The sequence below is a fragment of the Neofelis nebulosa genome, chromosome 9, assembly GCF_028018385.1.
Source record: "Neofelis nebulosa isolate mNeoNeb1 chromosome 9, mNeoNeb1.pri, whole genome shotgun sequence".
Taxonomy (NCBI): domain Eukaryota; kingdom Metazoa; phylum Chordata; class Mammalia; order Carnivora; family Felidae; genus Neofelis; species Neofelis nebulosa.
The window spans coordinates 71196555-71222476 of NC_080790.1; the positions used below are offsets into that span (position 1 = coordinate 71196555).

General features: G+C 35.2%; 1 protein-coding gene across 20 annotated transcripts in view; it reads left to right on the forward strand.

The window, feature by feature from the left end:
* The window catches only part of NRXN1 (neurexin 1), a 1145650-nt gene that overhangs the window by 533236 nt on the left and 586492 nt on the right, over positions 1-25922 (forward strand). For all 20 annotated transcript variants that reach the window (XM_058684123.1, XM_058684125.1, XM_058684135.1 and 17 more), the window contains one exon: positions 21027-21149. In XM_058684123.1, the coding sequence (XP_058540106.1) occupies positions 21027-21149 (123 nt within the window). The remainder of the gene's footprint in view (positions 1-21026; positions 21150-25922) is intronic.

The following is a 25922-nucleotide window of genomic DNA, read 5'->3' on the forward strand; positions in this document are numbered from 1 at the left end:
TGATTTTAATATAAACTTGTGATCTCTGAGGTCTGTTTTGCTCGTTTGCATTATTTTGGTTTCTTTGTGCCTTGTTTATGTGTCTCTTCTCCTGCCCACTTGATGTCTCTTCCTACCAAGATTTACTCTTCTTCTCCACTACCAACATTGTTTCTCCTGTTCTGTTTCTTCTTGTTTTCTTACAAAAATAAAAATTCTCTGGGTTGAAAAAAATATTTTAGTAGGCCGGCCTTCCAACTATTTTTGGCTTCTCACAGAAAATGGTTTATCTAATGCAAAGACAACAAAATTACAGATGACATTAATGTGGACAAAGTGTCAGGGGTTAAAGTTCAATTCCTTTTATTTGCAGTTCGGTGTCTAAAGTATTCCAGAGGGAAAGAGAATGTGAGGCCGCGTACTTAACCTCACTTTGCACTCGGATAGAGTGAAGAAACACTCTGAATAGTGTTATTGGAAAATGTACTGTGATGGATGTCTGGAGTGGATAATAAGATCTTTGTATTATCATTTTATTACCAGAATGAAAAGATCAACTGGATATTAGTTATCACCCGTTTTTTTTTTTATGTGGTAAAAATGGAAAGCAATAAAAGAATGCAAAATGTCAACCAGTGGCACTTAAGCTATATTAAGTGCTTTGATCAGGCTGCCATTTGGCAAGCTACTTAAAAAGATAAGAGGAAATTTCTGGGGGCTGGCTCTTGTGAGTACAAAATGAATGTTCAGTTCAGAGCAGCTGCCTGATGCCTAAAGAGCAGACAACTGAGAAAGGGAATCATGTGCCTCAGTCCCCACACAATAGTTGCCTGATTGGTAGAGTTGTGTGAGTCCTTGTTTCTAGCCACTGGTGCTGTCCATCCGCCTAGGACAGGAGCTGCTCAAGGAATAAAGGGAGATGATTATATAAATACAGAACTCAAGAGTTTTTTGTTTTTTTGTTTTTTAGTTATTGTTATTAGTTATTTTTGGTTTTTTTTTTTTAACTGAAAGTAGATATGAAGGAAAAGAAAATAAAAGACAATTTTTATATGATTGTTTTAGGCAAAATTCTAGCATTAGATTTCTGATTAAAAAAACAAATAGCCAAAATAGGCAAAGGGAATTGGCACATGATAATGAGTCTTTAGAATAATATCAGAATTGGAATGAAATTTAAAGGTACGCCCAGTTGGATTGTCCACATTTTACATTTATGAGAATTATAAACAAGAGTATAGTTTTTCCTTGCACATTTAAATGGCTACATAGATCAGACAAATCTTAGTGTGAGCGTCTGATAAGTAGAAGATTTGGGTCCATTTTTGTGAACAATTAGTCTGTTCATTGCTTTTGTACAAATACAAAATGCTGCAGTGTTTTAAATGTGTGCAGGTTAAGAATTCCTCTTGAAATCAACTCAATTATTAATTGATTGGCTGAAGCATTTTCTGATTCTGCTGTGAAAGGCTGTATTCAAAGTGACGCAGAATTTCTGATTAGTGTGGACCAAATTCATCAAATTCTCTTTCATGGTTTAAAGTTGGCATTATCACAATGGCCTAGGTAGATATTCTCAGAAAGGCCTAGGAAGTTTCAGAAGAAACATTCAAACTTGATATTCCCTAGGTTTCTGCGAAAAGGAATTTTTCTTATATGCAACCAAATATCACCAAATGACCGCAGCCTGACATTCAGATGTTTTTGTTTGTCGTGTTATTAGAAAAATTTGGTTTCTGAATATCCACCACTTCCTTCACAGTTTTGAGTGTCTGTTTTCTTTTCCATTTCTTTCTTTCTTTCTTCCTTTCTTTCTTTCTTTCTTTCTTTCTTTCTTTCTTTCTTTCTTTCTTTCTTTCTTTCTTTTTCTTTCTTTAAATTTATATCCAAGTTAGCACATGGTGCAACAATGATTTCAGGAGTAGATTCCTTAGTGCCCCTTACCCATTTAGCCCATCCCCCCTCCCACACCCCCTCCTGTAACCCTCAGTTTGTTCTCCATATTTATGAGTCTCTTCTGTTTTGTCCCCCTCCCTGTTTTTATATTATTTTTGTTTCTCTTCCCTTATGTTCATCTGTTTTGTCTCTTAAAGAACTCATATAATTGAAATCATAAGATTTTTGTCTTTCTTTGACTGACTCATTTCACTTAGCATAATACCCTCCAGTTCCATCCACGTAGTTGCAAATGGCAAGATTTCATTCTTTTTGATTGCCGAGTAATACTTCATTGCATATATATATGTATACCACATCTTCTTTATCCATTCATCCATCGATGGACATTTGGGCTCTTTCCGTACTTTGGCTATTGTTGATAGTGCTGCTATAAACATTGGGGTTCATGTGCCCCTTCGAAACAGCATCCCTGTATCCCTTGGATAAATACCTAGTAGTGCAATTGCTGGGTCGTAGGGTAGTTTTATTTTTAATTTTTTGAGAAAACTCCATACTGTCTTCCAGAGTGGTTGCACCAGTTTGCATTCCCATATGTATTTCTTTTGGTAGGGATGTAACATTCCCATATTTATCATTGACCCAGAAAATCAAGGATAGAAACTTAAATCAGATATCTCTTGTCATTAATAAGACTTTTATTAATTTTTTGCACTTAGTTTATCTCATTGTGAGATAGATGATTAGAATTTCATTCATTTTAAAGAAAACAATAATAATTTTCTGTATTTGAAGTATTTGGTCTTTTTACTTATATGCCCTGATTTAGGTATCATAGAGAACTAACTCCTAAAATATCAAAAAAGACTAAAATGAACTCATTGACTTCTATTTAAAACAATCTGCAGTTTTTAGGACAGCCTTAATGTTCAAGGATGATCTAAAGTGCCATGCCACCACACTCATTTTACTAGTGTGCACAAACATAGATTAGAAAATTTTGTACAAGTTTTGTATTCCTGATTTTATTCAAAAGAAAACCACTAATAATTTATATCCTATCAACTGATTATCTATCAGAGGATATGAAAACATATCTTATGATCATGGATTTCAGTCCCTCATATAGTCCCTAGAGAGAAATTAGGTATCTGCTACCTGCTCAAATAGATGTATAATTTAAAAGATGAAGACTTTGTCTACCTAACTATGGGTCAGATATGTATGATTAATATAAGCATTCCAACTTAGCTTCCATTTATAGGATTATACACATTCTTAAACACCATGGTTTATGATGCAGAATATGAATGTTTTTTAAATCTTGGAAAACTTAGATTGATAGTTTTAAAAAGTTTTAGTCTTGAAAAATAGGTGTTTTGTTATTTGTTTAATTATTTATATATATTTTACTATCTTATGGAATTGGCAGTGTTTCCTGAGAAAATAGTTTGGCTATATGAAAATGTTTGCATAATTTAAAAATGCTGATTGTTTTTTTTTTAATTGAGACAAATTGCAAAAATAAAATGTAAAGATTTCATAGCCTAAGTTTCAAAGACATGCTAGGGTTCACATTTAGTAAGTTGGTTTCCCTGAAGATTATGGTATACTATGTAAAGACTCAGCGAAACATAAAATATAAAATTTAGTAATTTTCACTGATGTCTATAAACTCAATAATTTGCTTTTAAACTAGAGTTTTTGAATATTTTAACAGCAAAACTCATGAATTTACTTCCCTCTAACTCAGAAGTTATAATTATTCAAATACCTTTTATATTGAATTACATCACTATGTACAAAAAAATTGTTAAGCCAAATGGAAACTGTTACCAGGAAAAGTGGTTTTTTTCTAATCCACTTGAAAGAATATACTTCTTAAAAAATTGAAAAAGAATTAAAAGCTAATTTTTTTTTAAGTTGAGTATAATTGACACACAATGTTACATTCGTTTCAAGTGTACAATATAGTGGTCCAACAATTTTGTACATTATGCTCTACTTACCACAAGTAAGCTACCGTCTGTCACCATTCAAGGCTATTTATTACAACCTCATTGACTGTGTTCTTTATGCTGTGACTTTTATTCCTATAACTTTCTCGATCCAAACTGGAAACCTGCTTCTCCCACTTCACCATTTTGCCCGTCCCCCACCCCCACCTTCTAAATTTTTTAAATGGCAACCCCTCCCTCCCCTCTGGAAAGCATGACTTTGTTTTCTGTATTTATAGGTCTAATTCTGCTTTTTTGTTTGTTTATTTATTTATTTGTGTGTGTGTGTGTGTGTGTGTATTTCACATATAAGTGAGATCATATGGTATTTGTTTTTCTCTGTCTCACTGATTTCATTTAGCATAACACCTTGTTTAGGTCCATCCATGTTGTCACAAATGGCTGATCTCATCCTTTTTTATTGCTGCATGATATTCCATTATATATATATATACATATATATATATGTATATATATGTATATAATGTATGTATATATGTATATAATGTATGTATATATGTATATAATGTATGTATATATGTATATATAATGGAATATTATGTATATGTGTAATACACACATACACACACCACATCGTCTTTGTCCATTCATCTCTGGATGGACACTTGAGTTGCTTCCATGATCTTAGTTACTGTAAATAATGCTGCCTTGAATGTGGGGGTGCATATATCTTTTCAAGTAAGTGTTTTCTTTGGGTAAATACCCAGTAGTGGAATTATTGGACATTATGGTATTTCTATATTTAATTATTTCCACAATGGTTGTACAAATTTGCATTCCCACCAACAGTACACAAGTGTTCCTTTTTCTCCATATCTTTACCAACACTTGTTATTTCTCATCTGTTTTTCTTAGCTAAGAAAATACACTTTTGAATGCTTCTAAGAATTTATTTAGCATTGTTCACTATTCTTATCCATTAAAAACAATCCCTAAAAACCATGACTGGTCAATACGTTAGAACAATAATATTTTTTCTACAGTATTTTATGTTTATTTATATTGTACCTCTGAGTCCATTAATTTTTTAGTAGTTAAGAAATAGACATATATTCAGGTTACATTAGTTTTTTTTTTTATTTTTTTTATTATTATTATTTTTTTTTAATTTTTTTTAACGTTTTTTATTTTTTTATTTTTGGGACAGAGAGAGACAGAGCATGAACGGGGGAGGGGCAGAGAGAGAGGGAGACACAGAATCGGAAACAGGCTCCAGGCTCCGAGCCATCAGCCCAGAGCCTGACGCGGGGCTCGAACTCACAGACCGCGAGATCGTGACCTGGCTGAAGTCGGACGCTTAACCGACTGCGCCACCCAGGCGCCCCATATTCAGGTTACATTAGTTTATGAAAGTTTATTATAAGAACACACTAAAAGCAGATATAAACAGGAAATAATTTCAGTCACAACATGACAGGTTTTATGGAGCTTACAATCAAGAACTAGAAGATTGTTCAACATGCAGTGTGGCTCCATTGGCCCAGGTATTTTGTCATGTTTTCATCTGCTGCCACTAAGCCTCCCTTCTCAATGTTGTGCCATCATGGTGACTTCATTATCATCTGTCTTTTTTTCTGGTACTCCAGCTATTCCTGTTCTCTATACTGACTTGCTTCAGCTTGGTTGTAGCTTCTACTTCTTCATGTCTTCTGCTTCTTCGTAGCGTTTCCTCTCTTCCCTCATGGCTTCTGTTCTCTGTGTCCTTCGGCCTTGTGCTACTCCTTTACCAACCGTTGTCTCTATGTAGGTTATGTATTCAAAATCCCCTAGAAAGAGAACCTAGTGGATTCACTACTTATTCATATGCTGTTGAGTAGAAATTTCAAATAATGTCACTTCATAAGCTACTGACCAGATTTAGCTTTGGGGGCAGATGCCAACTGGTAACCCAGTCAGCTGTGATCAGAGCAGGGGCTGAGGCCCATATAATATACTCTCCTCAAAGGAATACAAGAACAGCAGATTTTCCACACAAGCATCTTTTCTCTAGGGTATGTGATTTAAAATGTTTTTACTTTACCCATAAGGATTATGCCCATGAGGATTACAATTTCTTCAACATATAACTGGCTAACATGTGTATAAGTCAGCTGGGAAAGGCTCTTTAAATTGGGGTGGGGTAGTGAATGGGGCCATCAAAGAATTTGAGGATTGAAATGTTCAGTATGCTCAGAACTCTTATCCATTTCTTTCATTTGTTACCAATGGGAGCAAAGAGCAAGATGGTTAAGAAGTGCATTATGAAAACAGTTTCCCCAAAGGTAAAGTAAGAAATCCTAACAGTATTTAAATTACCATTATTTTTATTCCACTTAATATTGGATTATTTGTTTGTTGTTATTTGTTCTTTGAATGCATCACTTATATAGTTGTGAGAATTCTTCACCCTCCCATCACCCTTCCCAGGACATCTGTAAAATTAGACTGAAAATATTTTGTGCATAGTACTACTGAAATAAATTAAATTTCAAAGTCAATTGCCTTTTTCTATGGATGATTATTACAGTTAAAATTCCTTTGGAAATAGGATTGAGGGTAAGAATTATCAATTCCCTTTTTAAAAATTTTGCATACAAAGAATATAGGCAGCCTGTGAATATAGGCACTCATTAAATTGTCAGATACATGGAAAATATCAACCTATTTTGGAAATCAAAAAATTTCCAGTGTAAATAATGTGCACTACTAGAAAATCCAAAGAATCCATGTGAAAATTAAAATCCAAATATTATAGAACTAATATACTATAATGGCATGACTTAAAATTGGTATTACTGATTTTTCATGCATTATGAAGGTGTCCAGTAAAAGAAAATAAAAAATAAATGATTTAATAAGTTATGAAAATCCCCTTGGAATACATACATATTCACCTCATAGTGTTGAAATAGATGAAAATGGAGGTAGAACATGATATTGGTTACAATAATATTAAAAAGTAATAAAATAGAAATAATAACCACATAGAATTCTGAAAGTGACAGTACAGGTGATGAGATTCTTGAAGTATCTTAATAATACATTTATAAATTAAATTATTTTATTTGAAGATTCAGTCCAATAAATTAAAATAGAAGCTTCACACTGTCAAAAATAATACTTGGGTAATCAGCCAATTCTTTAAACTGTTCAATGGAGGAAACTTAGTTCAAACAGTAAGCAGTAAAGAAATAATTGGTGTCTCCTATGTTTTGAGTGTCATCTGCAAAATTGACAACCACCATAACAAAATGGCTTCTCTGCAGTATTTCTGTAAAAAATATCCCTCAAAACGTTTATTGTTCCTGCTATACAGATTGTGGGTAATTTTTCATGTCTTGTTTTTGTTCATCATCCATACATTCTAATTTTTCTACAGTGTTTTTTTCTACTCTACCAATTTAAAATATGCAATGAAAGGCAAATAAAAGTAAAGGCTTTGGTAAGATATAATGGGAACCAATCCCACCATTATTTAGGACAATCTAGGTTTATACTACAACATATGTTTGTATTATGGTTTGTATATTTTAAATGTATTTGGAGACTAGTTTCCCACCAATGTTGACTTACAAAATAGTCAAAATGAGTCTCTTTTCAAGCAATGCTTGGCTCCTAATTAGAAATAATATTCATATTTGGAAGCTAGAGGAAATGGAAAATATAAAAGAGACCATTTCAGTGCTCAGAGAAGTATTTCACTCATATTTTAAATGCCCTTATAACACATAATACTTTGCATGTTACATACTTAATATATAGCACACTGTGTAATATGTGTTTCTTTAAAAATATAGGTATAGGATCATGGTCATTTGCAACCTTTTCTTTTAGCAACAAATTGTAAACAGTATACTCAGAATATGACTATGAGATGCAGTATTTCACAACCTAATCTACTGCTTAGCTTATATTTTATGCCAAAGTAATATAAAGTAGGTCCAGGTTATTGAGCAGGTTGAAGAAAGATAAATAGAGAGGAAACATATATGTACAAAAGTAAGTTTCATTATGATTCATCAGTTATCTCAGAGCAGTCAAATTAAAACTGATTGGGAGCATCTGTGAGCAAGATCTTGAGAAACAGACCATATTGGAATAATCTTGACTGAAAAGATACTTACAGATGCATTGCTATAAATTATCCTTGACTGTAACCCACTAAGCGGAAGCCTAACTAACATAACCTTTTCATAGGAAGATTGACTAGAACAAGCACACAGACATAACATTCCTTCTAGCAGTTGGTTGACTAGCTCCAAGGAACCTGCAAGTACTGTTTCCTCAAATTAAGCAAGTTAATGTGGCATAAGATTCAATTGGTAATAACTTGCTATAGTGGGACAAGCACCTTTTAAGAACACTTGATCATAGGAAAGTAGGCCATTCATTTTAGAAGATTTTGACCCAAAGCCACCTTCAAATATAGGAGTAATCACAGTAGTTTCCTTGTTACTACAATAATGGTTAAATACAATCATACCGCTCAATGACTAATTCATAGCAATCAATGACTAAAGAGTTAGCCTGATAAATAAGTAAGCTAAGGATGATAAAAGAAAACAATTAAGTTAGCACTGTCTGTTATTGCATTATTAAAATTCAATGTAAAGAAGGATTTAGTAAATAATCTTATCATTGCTTGGGAAAATGTGTATTATTATTTCAATTTTTATATCATGGATGAATAAGTTATCATGTGTTACTTGTCCATTACCTTTTTTGATGCAGTCATTGAGGAAAGGAAAAAAGATCACAACAAATGAGATACTACAGTTCAAGAGTTCTAAAGATAAAACATTTCCTATCACATTTCTTAGAATATTTTTTATTAAAAAAAATAGCTTTGTAATGTTTAAGACAAATACTGAAAAACAGATTTTCAAGCATCATAATGGCTTCCCAAGGAAAAGAAAGGAAGGGGATAAATAAATTAACAAAGGCAGGGACTGAAATTTAATTTTCTAATATGCTTTTTATTTTGTGGAGAAAGCTTCTTCAAGAATACCCCAAAAATACTGAAGGAGAGCTAAATTTTATAAATTCAATCTTGTATTTAAAGATATTCCAATGGACTTACATTAACAAGATAGGGAAAATAAAATACAGGTAAAGCCATCTTTCCTTGTAATATGAAAAACTTTGCCTTCTCCTTGGCCTTCTCATAAAATTAAAGTCTACAACTATTATAATAGTGTATTCTGGTGAGTAATGTTATATTTAATTAAGTAATCTCTGTTTTTTTTACTCTAAACCCATGACTTTTTAGTGAAATATTTAGTCAAATATTTATAAAATTCCAAATGCTCAATGTCTGTATGCTTTTTTCATTTTTTTTTCATTCAGATAGCTTGAAATTTTGTAAGTATTGCATAAGATGTGTTAAATCAGTATCAGTATAAATCAATTTAATCCTTTTCATGTTACACCAATGCTGAATACATTTTCTGTTCATAATTCTTACTTAAAATCACATTAACTATTTAGTACTTAATTATACCTGCAAGCTATCCTATTATGTGATAAGCATTTCTTGGAAATGATCTTTTTTCCTTAAAATAAAGTCACAGTCCAAATTTTTTCTTTCAGTGTATTAGGTGGATTTTATTATACTTCTTCCTAAACTTGCCAGTTGAGCTAGATTAGATTTAAAGTGAACTATTTTAAAACATTCTTTGAACAATGTATTTACATAATTTGTGTTCATTTTTACTGTGTTGTAAATGTAATTATATTCTTAAAAGGTAATTTATATTTCTTCAAATGTGTGTTTTTCACATTGAAAATTATTTACATTGAGGTATTTATCCTGGTCTGTCATAAATGGGTACAATCAATGTGAAAGCTATAGAGGCTAACTGTTTCTACTAGATGACTTAAAACTTGTTGATTCATTTGCCTAGAGCTATGATATAAAGCTAGATATGGAACAGAAGGGGAGACAGGTACATATACTAAAGTTTATTTTGTAGATAATAGAATGTCTTTGGTGTGAGTTAGGAAAATGGCAGATGAGTCTCTGTAGGGTGTTTCCAGCAGCTCTTCAAGGTTGGATCTTTTTGCAGACAAGGCCCATGTTTTCTTATAATTACTCATTAATTCTTGTATCCCTCAATTCCTGAACCAACTGTTTTCTTTGCATTTGGAAGTTATTGACTGCTAGCCTTAGGTCATTTTGCTCTCCCAGGCTGTACACAATATTAAATTTATTTTCAAGAGAACTGATCAAAAAATCTGTCCAAATAATTAGCCAGATAACTGAGTTACCCAAGTTCTCCAACTGTATGACTTACCGGATTCCATGCTGCCAAATATGATAACAAAGGGATGAAGCTTTCTTATTTCCTAACACTTCTAGTGAATGTAAGCATTAAAAGTTAATGGAGTTCTTTTTCTTTAACTCTTTGGCTTAATTCAATATCAAGAGATATTTCATCTACCACACACACACACACACACAATCCAACAAACTCTAAACAAGTACACCCATTCAATACACATTTAGTGAATAGCTGTACATTCAAGGCCCTAAGCCATAGATATAGTATATTTTCTTTGAAATTTTAAGCACAGTGAAGGGAAGATAATAATAATAGTAACAATATAATAGTGATATTATTATTATTTATTATTACCACAACTGAGGACTTACTGTGTAATAGTCATTGCTTTAAATTACTCAAATGCATTAAATCTATTTGTGTTGTAAAGTATCTCTATTACTAGCTTATTTTACAGATATAAATACTGAGGCCCAGAGAACATTAATAGATTACCCAAGTTCACACAGTTGGTAACTTACGGAATGCGGATAAAAACTCAACCTGGGAGTCCAGAACACATGCACTATACCAAGATATACACATTCTAGCACTTATAAATACACGAGGACAGGGGCACATGGATGGCTGAACCAGTTAACTGTCTGTCTCTTGGTTTTGGCTCAGGTCATGATCTCACAATTCATGAGATCTCTCTCTCTCTCTCTCTCTCTTCTCTCTCTCTCTCAAAATAAATAAATAAACTTAAAAAAAACCCACAAGGACAGATTTAAATAATAATCTAAACAAAACAGATAAATGTAATTAATTAGCATGTGACTGTTTTATTTCTCCACAGAAATTAAAATAATTTATAAAATGCCTTTCTTCTGTTGTTCGTGTTCATTTTTGAAAAACCAACATCTTGAAGCTCAAAGTCTGGCTTCGCATTATTTAGCCAAAGTACTTTTTAATTAGGGAAGGGTGTTTCCAATACTTACAATATAAGGAAGTGTGTCTTTCCTTAGGACTCTATAAACATCACCTTGCTTGTACAGAAAAGGCCAGTAGCTGTTCATAAAGGCTTTCTGAAGACTTGTCAGGCATGTGAGGAGACGTTAAAGAGGGAGGGAGAAGAGGGAGGAGTTACATGGCTTGGCAGGTAGCTCAGCCTCATGGCTGTTAGGAGGATTATTACTCTGTCACCAAGTCCAAGTCCTGATTGGCACCAGGCCTGGCAGGTAGGACAGCTCTGAGACAACTCCTCTGATACTCCAGAGGCCTTGCCATTAAGTGCCAAAGGATGGGGAAGGTGACCCAACGGTTCCTCTTAAGGGAATAAATGAAGTATTTTGCTTCCAGCCTTGTCTGCATATTTCCAAATACAGAGCTAAATGAAACTTAATAAATAAGCACAAAACTTAATTCTTCACATCGGGGATGGCTTCAGCAGCATGCAGTTTGCATAGTTACCCATGGCCCTAGGCTTAAAAGGACCTGTGCTTGAATTCATGGTCTGCTGTAACTGTCCTAAAATTCTTCATTTTGAACAAGAGCCCCACATTTTCAGTTTGCGCCAGACTTGCAAATTATTATGTTGGTCCTTCTCCTGGTAATGTTAGTAAATAGCAATAGAAGAATTTGGAAGTGCAATTTACCTGTGTCTAACATTAATTTTTAATTAAATTCCCTAGCTGATTCACAGTGATAAATAAAAACAAAAGAATTTTGCTCCCAGCCCAATACCTAGGCATGGAGAAAGATAAAATAGAAACATTTAATGAGGAGTTACTCCCCTCCTCCTCCTCCTCCTCCTCCTCCTCCTCTTTAAGCAGAGGTTGGATTGTTTTTTAAAGTAATTATTTTAAAACCAGAAACTAAAGGCAAAACCAAACAGCAGGCTGAAGGTGTCATAATTACAACCTGAGAAACACATCCTCTTGTCATTTACAGGTAGGAGGGCTGCTGCCAGGAACCATGACTCAGGCATCAAGCAGTGTGGTACTAGCATGTTTCTCCTGCTTTTCTCTCTTCCCATTATTGTCACAGTGACAAGGCTTGTTTCCATCTTTCCACTGGCTCCTGCCTCCCACCAGAGGTTACTGTCCTCAAAGTCAACTGCCAAATGAAACTTGTTACTATCCAGAAATGTGGATATATGTAGACACCTAATTTTATATGCACACACTTGCAGATATCATGCATTTTAATAAAAGCTGCTGTTCTAAATTTGTACAGCCAGGGAAAGTAACTAAATTTTAGAATTTGGTGGTCTTGGGGCGCCTCGCTGGCTCAGTAGGTAGAACATGTAACTCTTGATCTTGAGGTTTGTGAATTTGAACCCCCATGTTGGGCGTAGAGTGTACTTAAAAAAAGAAAAAGAGGCTTTACAATTGGCTTATGCCATTTAAAAGCTTTTTAAATTGCTTTCAGTTTTGTTATGTTGTTGTTTTACTGATAAGAAAACTCAAACCAGGAGCATTAAGAGGAAGACTCAATTAGCATAATTTGTGTTATGCTAGATTTAATGGCAACACTGATTCTAAAACTCAGGTCCACTGACTAATAAGTTCTTAACTATATTTCCATTAGTTCTTTCTTTAATACTCAATGTAAAAGTCTATGAGATAAGGGGACTTAAATTGTCTATTTATTTATGTGTATTTTACACATCAATACAGCATAAACTCCAGCACACAGAGGGCTGCCTCTTTTAATACTTGTTTTTATTGAAACAAAGCCACACCCATTTGTGTACATAGTCTATGGGTGCTTTGACCATACAATGGCAGTGTTGAGTAATTGTAATGACAACCACATCCTGGAAAGCAAATGTATTTACTATCTGGCCCATTACAGAAAAAGTGTTTTGACCACCTGATTGATTAGAATGCAAGCATCTTGAGAATCTAAGTTGGGACATACACATGCTGAGATCAGTGTTTTGCACAAAGTAATTTTTAAACTAAAATAATAGGGTGTGAGTGCCACATAATCCAGAATGAATAAGAGTAGTTAAATAGGGTAGACAACAGACACAATATGGACCATTCAGTTTTAAAATTTCATAATTCTAAGATGCTGTGGTGCTATAACTCCTAATTCAATTACTGGGTGCTATAGGTAGTTTAGTGATCTAAAGAATAATTGAACACTTGTGTAAATATAGAACCAATTTATATATGTATGGCAACACTAGATTTTTTTTTTAACGTTTATTTATTTTTGAGACAGAGAGAGACAGAGCATGAATGGGGGAGGGTCAGAGAGAGGGAGACACAGAATCCGAAACAGGCTCCAGGTTCCGAGCTGTCAGCACAGAGCCCGACGCGGGGCTTGAACTCATGGACCGTGAGATCATGACCTGAGCCGAAGTCGTCCACTCAACCGACTGAGCCACCCAGGCGTCCCTAGATTTTTTTTTAAATAACAGAGCTATGAAAACGTTAGGATGCACTTTACATAATGCCTTTCTCCAGCTGTAGTTGAAAAGACACAACCTGTTCTCAATAAAATGGAGGTAGTAGGTCAATCATTTCCAAAAGGCAAACAAAGTGGATTCCCACTTGCCTGTCATCTATGTAGATTGCTAGGTTATGGCTTTGCAGAAGCACCCATGAAAATCCCCATGCTCAATAAATGGCTTGAGTGAGAAGATTACTCCAATGAAAAGATAAGGTTATAAAATAGAAATTACTTACATTTGATGTTTAAGTCAACAAAAAGGAAATCCAGAGCCAATTGGTTTGAACTTTACTAAGAAATAGTGTAGCTGATACAGATGCTCCACTTATGTAGTTAACATCTTTAAAAGGTACAAATAGAGCTAATGACCTAAAGGGTATGTAGGAATCTCAGCTTTGTGGCCCACATGTCTAAGTGTTTTAAAAATCAAAATATAATAGGTATGGGCTTGCTTTTCTCCAGCCACTTCCATCTTTTAACTCCAGAGACAGTTGTCATTTTAGTGTACTAAACATCTTTGATCACATTGCTTCATAGATTCCTTAGCTTTGTTTGATTCCTCTCTATTGCTCTTTACTCTTTTCCCCCCACTTTCAAAAACTAGTATAACTAGTTCACAAAACATTTCCACACAAGGCTTTCTTCCAAAAAGGTTCTAAAGTTACTATTATATGTATTTTGCTATATATATTTTGGTTCAAAAAATATTCATCACAAATATGAAAATAAATTTAAAATACACTTGCAAACAAACCTGATATTGGTCAGTAGAGGTTCATTTAATCCTGTTGGAGATAGGTAGATAGATTAGAGAGAGAGAGGTCTAGACAGACTAACCTCCCATGGAACTATCTGTAAAATTAAAGAGTTGGATTAATTATCTGTACATCTCTTAGAAGCTATTCCTTTCTTTACTAAATAAATTCACTTATTGATTTATGTCCCACTACTTTCAAACAGAATTAAAATGATTAAGAAATATTTTTAAATAATTCAGTGTGGAGAAAAGACAATATGAAGAAAGAAAGAAAGAAAGAAAGAAAGAAAGAAAGAAAGAAAAAAGAAAGAAAGAAAACAAGACTAGAAAATAATATAGTTGATCAAATTAAGTGCAAATCCTAAATCTTGGTTTCCTTATGGCTAGAAATAAGGAAAGGCAATCTATTCCATAACTCACATGACCTACAAGGAAATGGCCTACAAAATCTTCAGATGAGAGCCTATAAATTTGTATTTTACAATCAAGGGTGTGTTGAGAACTCATGCAATAGGACTGATAATGCACATAAACTAACAATGGTACCTTTGGATACCTCTGGTCCTTGATATACATAATAAATAATGTTCTGGAAGAATAGGCTTTTTTTTAAATTCATAAATGATTTATGAATCTTTTCTTTTTAATCAGATCTGATTTTAAAGGAAAGGGTTACTTGCAAATGATTTTTAAAAGCCTTTCTCAAGTTTTCTGATTTAAAAAAATCATCCTTTTTCTAAAAGGGAGAAACGAGCCAGCTGGATTCATAGATGTTCTGGGTGCTGCCTTGGGACCAAGTTAGCCAGCTTCATTTTTAAATTTTTTTTATTATACTTTTATATTATAATAATTATATTATTATAATTTTATTAAATTTTTTTAAATAATTTTATTTATTTGAAGAGAGAGAGAGAGCACAAGTGGATGAGAGGCAGAGAGAAGGAGAAACAGAATTGCAAGCAGGCTCCGTGCCATCAACGCACAGCCCAATGTGGGGCTCAAACTCACAAACTGTGAGACCATGACCTGAGCCGATATTCAAGAGTTGGACGCTTAATCGATGGTGCCACCCACACGGCCCTAGACTGCTTTTTAAACAGGAGGACAGCTCCCACTTTACATCGTTTCTATATTCTTTATGCAAGATTACAGGTGGCTAAAGAATAATTTCATTGATTTAAAAAAAAAATAATAAAATGACTAGCCCAGCTTAGCTCCTGGATTTTCACATTTTACCCTATATTTGTTCGGAATAAGGCAAGCTTAGAGGGAGACTGGGTCAGAGTCTCCAACACTGCCCATCCCTGATCTAATATTTTAAACTGAGGAGAGAATAATTTACCACAGTTAAAAGAAAGAGTTTCTTAAAGATCGCTATTTTACAAAATCACCTTCTGAGCTGTGATTTTGTTTCCTAAGTGAACTTGCCCATAAAGCAAGGACATATCTTGGTACATGGAACAGTGTATTTCCTGCTCCTGACTGACCATGTACTGATTATTCAGTGCTAAATTTTGAGTAGTGCCAAGTTGACAAAAACAGTTCTCCTTAAAATGTGACTACATAAGTTAATAGATCCATTTGCTGGCATACATCAATATTGTCCTACTGGATCCATTTGACTTGAGTAATCGGTCTACAATAACTCTCTGAAGTTCTCTGTTTCCTCTGTCTATACATATTAACATAAAAATGGTGAAATTAACAAAGATAATAATTAAATCTCATAAATTTAGAGAACTTCACTATAATATTGCACTCTTTCATGTTGCCACAAGGTTAGAAAATAGCGCGGGCCACTTCTCTCCCTTCCAAGAATGACAGAATTTTCAGGTTGGGTTATTGGAGAGCATTTTTGACATGGTCTTACCAGGTATCCTCATTTTACAGATGGAATGTGCGGAACAGGAAAAATAAATGACTTACTTAAGATGACATAATTAGTTGATGACAGCCCTAGGGAAAAAATCCAATTTTCTCCACCATCCCCTGCTGTAGTGAAATTGGAGTTGAAAAGTCATTAGCAAATGTGGTTACTAATCTGGTCAAAAACAGACATCATCCTTTATTAAATGTATTTCCTAGTGGTTAAATCAAGGCTCTGTAAAAGTAGTAGATTTCAAAGAAGGATTTATTTGACTACTGACTCTACCCCTCACCCCCCCACACACCCCTTCCTCTACTATTCCTCAAGTTGCCCTTATCTTCAACCCTTCTTAGGAGTAAAATTATAGACACACAAGAACCTCATACATGGGTAGGTTGCGAAAGGACAATCAAGTTGAATCAGACTGAGGAAAACTGAAATGCTTATGTGTCTACTTCCATTTGTAATTAATAAACTTAAATGTATGCACATTAATGAATTTTAGCTGCAGAGTCACCAGAAAATCTGTTGAATATCACCAACTAGAAAACACTTATAGCTTAACTCCTGTTGAAAAGAAGTAGTATTTATTCTTGCCTGAATTTCACCTTAGATGGAGAACTAATTGTAGTCAGGAACTGAATCGTACAGTCAGATCTTGGTGTCCTTTAAGAAGTTCAGTCTAGTTCTGCATAATATAATGGGAGAATGATTTAAAGAAAGCTCACTAGACTGCCAGTCTAGGGACTTGGACTCTTCATATGAACAGTGGAACATCATCTAATTGCTTCTAATCTCAAATTGTATGTTTGTAGATGGCTCCGTGAGCTTCTCTACCTCCTATGTCCCTTCTAGTTCTATAATTCTTTAATGTAGCTTTATCTTATAGAGCTGACTTTTGATTCAGTCTGGTTAAATACTGGCTGTTGTCATTCAGCCACATTGCACCTCTTATTGTCTGCACATCATTTTGGGGCCTGTGGAAAGGACACTAGAAGGGGCTTGGACAATCTCAAGATCTCAGTCTTAATTCCAGTCCTTACTGCCTCTGAGACTTATAATCATACACTTGACCTTTTTAAGTCTTCTTTCTTGACTAAGAAATTGGGGGCGGGGGTAACTCTATGGCTTAAATAATAGATTACAGTAAGAATCAAGTGAATAGATTAAATATTCTAGATTAAATAAAATAGAAATAAATTTTAACTCTCTATAAAGCATAAGGAATGATTATAGAAACAATGCTGTGGACTTTCTTTAAAATCTTTAAATTATTGCTTTCTAAGTCTGCTTAGAGTCCTATAACAAAATACCATGGACTATGTCACTTAAACAGCAAACATTAATTTCACACAGTTCTAGACTCAGAGAAGTCCAAGATCACTGCATTGGCAGGTTTGGTAGTTGGTGAGAGTTCTCTTCCTGGCTTTCAGACGGCCATCCTTCTTTTTGTGTCCTTGCATGATGGAGAGAAAGAACTGTAATGTCTCTTCTTATAAGAGAATCAATCCTATCATTGGGTCTACCCTCATGACCTCATCTAAACCTAATTACCTTGCAAAGGCCCACATCCTAATACCATCACATTAGGGGGTAGGGCTTCAACACATGAACATTCAGTCGATAATACTCACATTCATGCTGGGAGAAAGATGTTACTTCCAATATTTTGATATCCCCCAAAAGAAGAGGAAATCTCAAAAGGAATTGTGATCATTCATGGCCTTAGTGACTATAATATTGCCATTAAAATTTTGAGAAGAGGACAAATGACTAAATGACTCTCAAACTCAAAATTACAGCAGTTAAGCCACCTTTCTTTACCAATTCCATATGTTTTAAATGTGAGAATGTGAGATCTCTAAGGCATTATGGAGATCATCTACATCATCTCTTGCCTTTTATAAATAAGGTTGCTGAGACCACCAGAAGCTTAATGTTCTAGCAAATTGCTGATTATGGGTGGACTCAGTCCCAAAATGATGACCCTCCCTCTGTATCATTCCTGTAGTACCTTTTAGAGTTGTGGTGTTCTGTTTAGAGATGTCCTTCCTCCATAACTTATGTAGAGGATGGGTCAGATGTCGTGACATGTAATCATTCTGTAGAGCAAGGTGGAAGCCATGACAAAGAGCAGCTTTCCCGTCTCCATCTATTCATTTAGATGTAGAGACACTGAGAAGTTTCTAGCCAAAGGTATAGCTGGGAAGCAGGCTAATGCAGGGGAGAACATGCAGACTTTGGTCAGTCAGACCTAGGATGGAACACTTTTCTATCACATTTTAGCCCTGTGACCTTGGGGCAAAAAGTTTTTGTTTTCTAGGCCTTCAGTGCCACATCTACAAAAGGATAACGATGTAAAGATGAAATAAGTTAACAGATAAGATGCCCGGAACACAGTAAGCATTTGCCAGCCCCCAACTACTTTCCTTAGTAGCAAATCAAGGACTAGCAACCACAATTCTTAACTTCTTGCCAGTGCACTCTCCATTACACTTCAAGTTGCATAGATAACATTGTTTTGAACTGAGAATATTAAGTGCATTTTTTAAAAACTTGTCTTCCAAAATCAATCTCTCCACATTTTTAATAATGCAAGAAAGGAGCTTGAAGTTGGCCCACAGAGATTTTTATGAACCAAAGGGTTATTTTTAATTGGATTTTGTGCCTGTTGTTATGGAAATAGTTGTTTCATAGATTAAGCATTATGACTTAAGAGGAAGATCAAGCCCAGAATGGGGTATAATGATGATATCACCCTTAAGCTTCTTTTTCTTGACAAAACACTTTTAAAAATAAGAGAATGGGAGTGAAGCTGCTTCAAAAGGACACATTTCTAAGGAAAAAAAAAGTCTTCCCTATAAAAATAGCTTTAACATGATATATTCTCTTTTCAAAGATCAAAACTAAGAATGACCCTTGCTGCCGGTAGGATACTAAGATTCTGCAGAGTTATTAAGCGCTTCTTTCTTCACTGTTGAAACTAGAAAGAGTTCCTTTGATCGTGGAACTTGCTTTCAACATTGGCCTCAAAGCTTTTTTTTTTTTTTTTTTTTTTTGCAGTTGCTGAACTAACAGGCTTCCTCTAGTTATTTAGTGATCAATCTTTCCGAACTATTCTGTCCAGACTAGTTTTTATTCATGTATCTGGATTGGATGTGTAATTTAAAGAAAATGTGTAATTTTCTTCTCTAAAGAAACAAAGAAAGATTCTTTGTAACCTTCATGATGGTTTCCTTTAGAGACATGAAGCAGTCCATACTGCAAAGTTTAGCTTATCTCCCTGGTTCACTTTAAGCCCCAGAGAATACTCAACCACGGAAGGCAGAATTTACATCAGTAACATCCTAAGAGAGAAATCAGGGCTGGATGGATAGCCAGCAGTGCCAGAAGCAAACAACAATCTCTTGTTGGATAGACTACTGAAGTTCTTCCACTTGGTTTTCTTACTATCTCTCTCTCTCCCTCTCACTTTGTTTCTTCCTCCTTCTCCTTGACTTTTCTGTGTTCTCCTAAGATCCTTGGACATTGATTGGTTTTGCTGGTATAACTTGGTTGAAGAAATTGTGAAGCCAATCCTGATCCTGAATCAGTTGATGAAATTCAATGGTGTCACTTTTTTCATTACTTTAGCTTACCAACAAATTTCAGTCCTTGCAAAACACACAGGGGAAAAATCCATCACCAAATAATGTATCTTTAAAAACTTTTCATGATTTTTTCTTAGTGAATCATAGTATCAGATTAGTAGAAATGTTTTATTTTAGTTCAAAAATTTTTTCAAGTTATATTAAAGGTTTGTGGGGTTTTTTTTCCTTTCTTTGTTTCTAAGTGGCAAAAGGATGTTTGTCTAAGTTTCTCATTTCACTGATTTCCATAAAACAACTTTCTGAAATAGTATGTCTGTTCTAAGCCTCTATAAATTAATTTGCATAGATTTAATAGATTCACTGGCAGTTACTCTCCCAGGTGGCTAATTTTCTTTTGGTCCTCAGCTGGGAATCCTTTCCCTCTAGTGCTGTTTAGTCTCACTTTATTTTCTTTCCGACTCATCACTTGGACCTTTATTGGCTGTGACTTCTTTTTTTTTTCTTCATTTCCTAAGAGTCAATACTCCTATCTAAACCCATTTTCTGTGCCTTCACTGGACTTAGTTTTTAGACACAACATTCCATAAATTTAAGAACTTGGTGAATATTGGAGGTACATGACGTAAGAGTGAACAACAGCTGTTACATAATATAGTGCCCAGCGCAGTCTCCTCACCAGAATCTAATCAGCCAGTTGCGCTAGCCTGAAGATGCTTAGCTAATTACTTAAGGTCTGCTCTCTCCCCGAAGTCAGAGGTTACAAGACTGCTATCTACTTCATTAGCGAAAAAGTGTTAACTATAAAGACCAGAGAATTCCTTAGGAAAAACAAAAACAACAACAGCAAAAAGTGTGTGTAAATTTGGGAGGCTTCCTGATGCTGTATTGACTGTGCCTATTTATGACAACAAGGTTCATTCACTTGTCTTTGATCAATGCATAATGTTAAAGATTCTTCTTAAATTGTCACACCTGAATGTCTGTTAACTTGTCATTTTCCTTGCTTGCTCTGACTCTAATGGGTTTGAAAATTGATCCAGCCAGTCTCTTCTCTCCTTTCTCTCTCTCACCTCTTCCTCTCATTTCCTTCTCTCTTGTCTCTCCTCCCTCTCCCGTGCCTTCCCCCTTACTTTGTCTCTTTCTCTCACTCTCTGTGAGGTTCATTTGCTTGACTGATTCTGAGTGTCCATAATGACTGTTTGGCATATCCTACAGGCAAAGGTCCCGAGACCCTTTTTGCCGGCTATAACCTCAATGATAACGAATGGCACACAGTGCGTGTGGTCCGTCGAGGAAAAAGTTTAAAGTTAACCGTGGATGACCAACAGGCCATGACAGGTAAATCCCCCTGTTGTCGTTGTCTTTGCTTTTGCTGAAGCTTTAGACTTTCCCATGTCTTGCAGGTGACTATAAAACCAACTACACAACTTGAAGCTGATACACACAGTTCATTTTTTATTCCAATTTCTCCAGCAATGATTCCATTAAATAAGGAGCATGTTAAATGTTTTTTTTTTCTCTCAAACAAGCACTACTTTTGTGTCATGTTCTTTCCTATTTAATAATTCAAGAAGACATTATATAGTTCAGTGTTGTGGGTCATAAATATCTTAGGGTCTCATAAAATATTGAAGTCATTGTTTACATGCCAATTTCTGTTCAATTTCTTTGTTATATATTTTGGCAATGAACAGCAGCAAGTTCTACATTTCACTGTCTGGGTAAATTGATAGATATGCTGGCATTCTGTCAGCCGAACCACTTTTTCATTATAAGCTATAATAGATCATTTCTGGCCATTTACCTCAGTTGGTTAAACTCTAATATTAAGGATGTCAGGTTCAATCCCTGATATGTAGATTCTTAACTGAGGTGAGCCATATAAAAGTCCACCCCAGAGATATAGGGAAACCAAATGAAAGAGGAATCGGTGTTGTGCCTTTATTCTCTCAGCTGAAAATAACTCCAAACACATGACCTACTGGGATGTTAACTCTTTTTCCTTTTTAGAGAACATCTCTAAAATAATTATTTTAGTACATAGCACAAGATAGTTCTTGTGCAGCAGAGAAGTGTGTCCTACATTCAGTCCTAAGGGGTTTCCATGATCAGAGATCAGTTGATTCTATCAATGTGGAAATAGCATGTGTGGGATTTTAACTTTTGAGAGAATCATTTCTGAGTTCAAATGAAGAAAACTGCAGACTTAGGGATCTCTTTACTATCTTATAATTCAATAGCCTTTTATGGCTCTCCAAAACTCTTTTCTATATGTAGGGGCAACTTTTTTTCAGAATCACCTGAACAGCTTTAAAAGGACCAATTCCTGGCCTGACAACACAGAGAATCAAGGAACAGTACAGTAATTTTTTTTCCTTTTGTTTTTATTTTGTTATTGTTTTCGGTTTGGGCTTTTTTTCATATTTAAAATCTCTTGAGAGGGGACTCTCTGCAACTGGGTCATGGATTAGCAATTGGAAAGCAAATGTTATATTATTTTATTCTCTGAGAAAGAAAATCAACCAGAGAGTGGTTAGCCTAAGTCTTTATTCAAAATTGCCAGACAGGAGAAGGTTCTAAAGGAACTGTGTGAACCTGGTGAAGGAAGGCAGAATTTTTGCAGGGCTTTGACAAGAGTGTCAACCCAAGTTCAACTAGTTTTGGTCAAGGACGGGTCTTAGAGGAATGGATTGTTTTTGTAGCATCCATTGTCTGGATGATTTGGGTTTTATTAAAAGGAGTAGAAATGAGGAGTTTGTGTCTAAGGTCATATGCAAGAGGTTGTGAATAAATAGCTGCCGGGGACAGGATATGTGAAAACAACAGGGGAACATTCTTTTGTCCCTAAGTATGTCTCAAATCTCACACAACCCAGTGAAGCAGATAGGGCATATGCATTTTCATTAAAAAAAATTTTTTTTTTAACATTTATTTATTTTTGAGACAGAGAGAGACACAGCATGAACGGGGGAGGGACAGAGAGAGAGGGAGACACAGAATCGGAAGCAGGCTCCAGGCTCTGAGCCATCAGCCCAGAGCCCGATGCGGGGCTCGAACTCGCGGACCGCGAGATCGTGACCTGAGCTGAAGTCAGACGCTTAACCAAGTGAGCCACCCAGGCGCCCCCTGCATTTTCATTTTAAAGAGGAGGAAACTGGGGTGCCTGGGTGGCTCAGCTGGTTAAGCATCTGACTTAAGCTCAGGTCATGATCTTGTGTTTCGTGAGTTTGAGCCCCACATTGGGTTCTGTGCTGACAGCTTAGATCCTGGAGGCTGCTTAAGATTCTGTGTCTCCCTCACTCTGTGCCCCTCCCCTGCATGTGCTCTGTCTGTCTCTCTCTCTCTCTCTCTCTCTCTCTCTCTCTCTCAAAAGTAAATATTAAAAAAATTTTAATAAAAAAATAAAGATGAGGAAACAGTTTCAAAGGGGTTAAGTGACTTATGTTTCTTTGAAATGCCACTGTTACCAGAACTTAGAAGAGGACCTAGGTTTGATTTTATTGCTATTATTGATGATTTGTTTTTTGACTCGTGGTCAAAACCTCTACAACACATACTTTCCACACACATCATGTCACACACATCTTAATAGATACATACACATCTATATCTAAATAGATATACACACAAGAACTCACACAAGAACTGACAATTGGTGCAGTAGATGAGGTACTGAATGTTTGATGTAAGCAGTTTATGATCTTGGAGTTCAGAAGAGAGGTTGAGGACCTTGGTTTCAAAGATAGCTTAAAGCAATAGATGACATTTGAACTAGGCTTTAAAGAGAGAGTAACACAGATGATAAAAGTATGTGAGGGAACATTCCATACTGGGGAGAAGGGCTTCAATGGTGCTACACGGACTAATGTTGAGGAGACAGTTTTGTTTGGTCTCATGCATCTATATGGTAGTTGACAGGGCTAAAATGGCCTTTTGGAGCAAATAGGTCAGTGTGCTCAAGGCATTCATTTTTCGTGGACCTTCAGGTGATTGGAAATCCTGAGAGTATGCTGAGAGAATATGTTTTGAGCAAAATGAATCCTTTGTCAGTGTAGTATATGCTTTAGGATATAAAGTCATAAGTCCTGAACTACAGTGGATGAAGAAGGGATAGAAACAAAAGTATGGGGCAACATATTTTGCTAAATTTTATTTACAAATAGTTTCCAGTTTACAAAAAAACACTCAAAAATAAAAACAGTACAAAGAACATTGATCTATCTTTACTCTTGTGAATGTTGTATCCCATTTGCTTTAACATTTTGACTTTTTTTTTCATAACCAGTTGAGGAAAAATTAAATACAAAATGGCCCTTTACCCGTAACTATTAAAGTGTGCATTTTCTACAAATAATGATATATATATAACCTTACACAACAAAGAGTTACCAACTTCAGTAAGTGTTGCTCAGATGCAATATCTTTGTTCTGTTCTCCATATTACAATTTAGTGAGTTGACCTAGTGTTGTCTTTTATAGCATTTCCCCTCTACAGTGTGCAGCCTGGGCTCGGACACCGCATATAGCTTTCGGGTCTCTTTAACCTGCTTTCATCTGAAACATTTCCAGCAACTTTTTTTTTTTTTTGTCTTTTCGTGACATTGACATTTTTGAAATATATAACCTTCCCACCTTTTATCACTGTAAAGTCACTCATTTTATGTTTGATGTTTTCTCACGATTGAATTCAGGTTTTGCATTTTGGGTTGAATTCTGCATTGGTGATATTGTGGCCTCCTTCTAGTATCCTGTCTGAAGGCATGAGACGTCCGTGTCCTTTACCGGTGATTTAATTTAACCACTTGGTCAACACATTGTCCATTTTCTCCACTACATGAACAGTATGTTTTCTCCCTCTCCACTAATAAACTGTCTGTGGAGAGACATTAAGACCATAAAAATATCCTGTGTCTCTTCAAAATTTCACCCTACATTTAGCATCCATTGAAGATTTTCTCCTGATCCAGTCTTTAGTGCAGTAGTTACAAAATGATTTTCTAATTCCAGCACTTCCCATCCTTTCTTCTTTCCTTCCTTCCTTTATTTCTTCCTTATTGGTATGGACACCCAAGTTTCTATGTTTCTCAAATAGTTTATAATTACTTTACTTGATTATTTTGGTGCTCAGATGGTCCCAGTTTGAGTCCATGAGCCAGTGTGAGTCCCATGAAGTTGGTCTTTGTTATATTGTGACATGTCCCACCCCAACATTTTCAGGTTTGTGTTTTGTTTTATTTTGTTTTGCTTTTTTAGCATTTTCTTACTTACTTTATGTCATGACAGGATATTCCAGGCACAGCTTGTACCTACCATGCCCCAGCTCTGGAATCAGCCATTTTGTCTTCATTTAGTCAAGATTGATATTAGAGACCAAAATCTGGGTGGTTGATGTTGAGATACTCTCAATGCTATTGGAGTTATCTTTGTTTCCTGCCCTTTTCAGTAGGCAAAGATAGGAAAATATATTCAAGGATATACACATAAACCTGAATGAATATGTAAATACACACATGGAACTAAAGAATGTTCCCTTGTGGTTTTCACATGTCCTTGTCCCCGGGTAGCTGTTTACTCACAACCTCTGACACATGACCTTAGACACAAACTCCTCATTTTTACTCTTTCTGATAAAACCTAAATCATCCAAACAGTGGTTTCTAGTTTACAAAAATGCATGTGCACATAATCATGCATATACATATATTTTAGAAAAGATGAGTTCACAGTGGTACCTCCATATCTACGTCCTTGTTTTTTGACTTCCCCCATTCTGTGTTTCCATGTTCTTTCTTCCATGGTGGGATCCTTGCCCTCAGTGATGTCAGTTACTCATTTCTTCAACCCAATAATGAATCCAGAATAGTGTGTGGATTACTTGAAGTTGCCTATAACACTACAATTAATAAACCAACTAAAACAAAATTCAGGATTAGTTTGTGATTCTTCTCATTCCTCATTCTTAAGACTTAGCAGGTAAAATTAAACGCTGAGTTTGCAAGTAACTTTGGTTATAACTTGGCTTATTTCCTTCCTTCTTTCTTTCCCTGCCTCCCTTTTTTTCCTTTTCTTCCTAATTTCCTTCCTTGAGTGTAGTTATAGTCTCCATTTGAA